This window comes from Geospiza fortis, unplaced genomic scaffold (genome assembly GCF_000277835.1).
Source record: "Geospiza fortis unplaced genomic scaffold, GeoFor_1.0 scaffold909, whole genome shotgun sequence".
In the NCBI taxonomy this organism is placed as follows: Eukaryota; Metazoa; Chordata; class Aves; order Passeriformes; family Thraupidae; genus Geospiza; species Geospiza fortis.
Window position 1 is genome coordinate 338,860 of NW_005054520.1, and position 3,036 is coordinate 341,895.

Genomic DNA, 3,036 nt, shown 5'->3' on the forward strand with positions numbered 1-3,036 from the left:
AATCCCAGGGTGCTCCAAGCTCCTGGCCCTGGACACTTCAAGGCATCCAGGGGCAGCCACAGCTTCTCTGGGCAGCCTGTGCCAGGGCCTCACCCTCCCACAGCCAAGAATTCCTCTCCAATATCCAGTCTGAACCTCCCCTCTCTGTTGGTTTGAATCCATTCATTCCCCTCTGTCCTGTCACCCCATCCCTTTGAAACAGCCTCTCTCCATCTCTCCTCCATGTTCCTTTCAGGTAAGGGTGACCCCAAGGCTTCTCCTCTCCAGGCTGGACAATCCCAACACTCTCAGCCTCTCCCCATGGAATGGGTGCTCCATCCCTCTCATCATCCTCCTCTGCAGCAGACACGGACAAAAATCCTAACCAGACCCTGAAAGGAAACAGTGTTTCCAACCACCGTTTAAAACACAATAAAAAGTCGCTACAGGTTTCTACTGGGGGCTGCCAGGACCCTCCACAGTGCATCAGGGAGAGGAGCAAACACGTTTAGAAGCATTCCAGAGACACAAAGTAGCTCAGGCACCTCCTTTTAGCCCAGAGTAGTACCAGAGCAAGGTAGACAAGTGTTACCGAGCAGAACGCTGTTCATGAATGCTTAAACACTCTGATTCTTGTACCGAGTCACTCACTGATTACATTTCTAGAGGCACCAGAAAATAACATGTGTTGGGTTTGTAAGGATCAGTCAGGGTACACCAGACTCACCGTGACCAGCTGAGGGCAAAAAGTGTTAAGCTGCTGTCATGAACAGCTCATTAATTCAGGGAAAGAAATACATAGAAAGAACATATCCTGGCATTTCACTCACGTTTTACAAAGCACCACCTCCATCCTGCCCGGCACTGCCCATCTGTGGCTTCCAACACCCCAGAAATCCCTGACATCCTTTCACCCAGTTAGACTGGCTGGGTCCAAAGGCCCAGGGAGAACTCCCAACCTCTCCAAGGAGAGGGATGTGTGTTCCCCAGCAGATTGGAAGCTGCCAGACCTGTGGCCTGCACCCCAGCCACAGGGGTGACAAAAAGCAGGAACTGGAGTCAAGTTCATTGAACAGCACCCTCTCCAACCTTTCCCCAGCACGACACGTTCGAGCTCACCTACCTCAAATACGAAGCCGTGGGAGACACAGGCACCTGAGGGAACAGAAAAAAAATCCAGTTAGGAACGAGTAAGAGCAGCAGCACATCCTCCAGTGAGCCTGCTCTGAACTGGGCAGCCACAAAAAAATACAATTTTGGGGCAGCTGAGCAACCTCTGGGTAAGGGACAGGACCTCTGGCCATCTCAAAAAGGCAGGGAGAAAAGAGGGGACCTGCCAAAATAACAGTGTGAGAAGAGCCAGTGTGAGTCCTCATTCCTAAACCACTCCTGCATGGACAACAGGACAGGCTCACAGGGCTCCTCCTGCTTCAGCTGTCCTGGCCCTGCTGACTGAGAGAAAGCTTGTCCCAGGCAGGGACAGGGGCCCAACCAATATATTCAAATATATCCACATATTTCACCCCAACAATCAAATAAGAGTTTAGGAAGTAAAACCAGGAATAAGCTGAATGACAGCTCTTCTATCGAATTTCTGGGAAATGGTCGCCCTGGAGCAACTGCACATGATCTGTCTCCCAAAAGGGTGAGGGGAATGCGCGTTCCAAAACAACCCAAGCAGTTACAGGATGAAAGAGAAAGAGACCACAGAAAGGCTGCCTGGAGGGACCACCCAGAAAGGTCAGAATTTCTCTGCCAAAGAGTGGAGTTTCCTGAGAAATGCAGATTAGACCAATCTGTACAGAAAACCTGGGAGCTACTCTTCTTGGAATCAAAAGCTCCTCCTTTGAGCTTGTCTTCAGCTCAGCTGCAAGTGGCTGTGGAGGCACCCCCGGGAATTATTTTCCCTTGCCAAGATGAGCCACAGGAGCCCAATCACATTTCTCTCAAATTCAGCAAATAGCTGTTCTTTTGGCAAGAGGAAATAATTTCAAGGTTCATCATCCAGCTCCACCTCAAAATTCAGTGCAAAACGCAAGGTCACACATTATTGGGAGGTATGGGGTGGGGGGGGGGAAAAACCCAAAAATTTAACATCAGTTAGTTAAGACCAGCACAACCCATCTGTTTTACCCCTCCAGGGCTGGCTGCCTTTCATTTTTAGCTCACTGACAGCTAGAGTTCCTTAAAATACCAGTGTGCTCATCTCCTCCGGGGCCAGAGCAGGGAATAGGGACCATGTAGGACTAGAAAGCAAATGCACCAACTCTGATCCTTCTTCCCCACAAAGGGCAAAGACACAGCTCCCTCCTTTACAAGTTACCAAGGGAGACTAAGATACAACCCAACTCAGCAGGACTTGGACAATCCTTAGTTACAAACAAATTTTACTTTTGTCCCCAATTATGGGTGAGCCAAACACACTACACACATTAATTAATTAAGGTTGCCATGCAACAGTGCCCAGATTTTCCACGACAATCAAAGCCCCAGGTGTGATCACCACCTGTTGCAAAGCACACCTGAAAAGCATTCTGCAAATTATGACTTGCACATACTGAAGCACCCAAAAAAGAAACTCCCAGACTTATTGCTGTGGTATTTTTGTGGGGGACATGTTGGATGTGGGTTGCTGGTAGCGCCATTTACCAAAAACATTTCTCAAACCAGAAAAAGTGAAGTCTGTCGGAGTGCTACCCAACGAGTTAACACTGTAGCAAATATCCAAACCCACACCTAGCAGCGCCTCAGCTCGCACGTACATCGCTGGTTTGCACCGCTGCTGTTCACTAGGAATAGCAGCACTTAAAATCGGGAATCACGATGAGAGCAGGACTCGGGGAGACTGCCACTTCAGAAACCAGCAACCTACAGCCAAAGGACAGGCTGGAAAACCACCCAGGAGCACGAACGCATCCAACCCGCACCCCCAAACTCCAACATCAGCACGGCACAACCTTGCGCTGGCCAAGTGTCCGACCAGCGCCCCGAGACAAATCGCGGTGTGCCTCCCCGAGCGCTCCCAAGTTGGCTCCAGCCGCAAGGAGCGGAGCAGGG

General features: G+C 50.2%; 1 protein-coding gene across 1 annotated transcript in view; it reads right to left on the minus strand.

The window, feature by feature from the left end:
* The window catches only part of FRAS1 (Fraser extracellular matrix complex subunit 1), a 104,123-nt gene extending 101,380 nt beyond the window's left edge, over positions 1 to 2,743 (minus strand). The window contains 3 exon segments of the mRNA XM_031063660.1: positions 707 to 715; positions 1,103 to 1,134; positions 2,716 to 2,743. Of these exon segments, the coding sequence (XP_030919520.1) occupies positions 707 to 715; positions 1,103 to 1,134; positions 2,716 to 2,743 (69 nt within the window).
* Between the last annotated feature and the right edge of the window lie 293 nt (positions 2,744 to 3,036).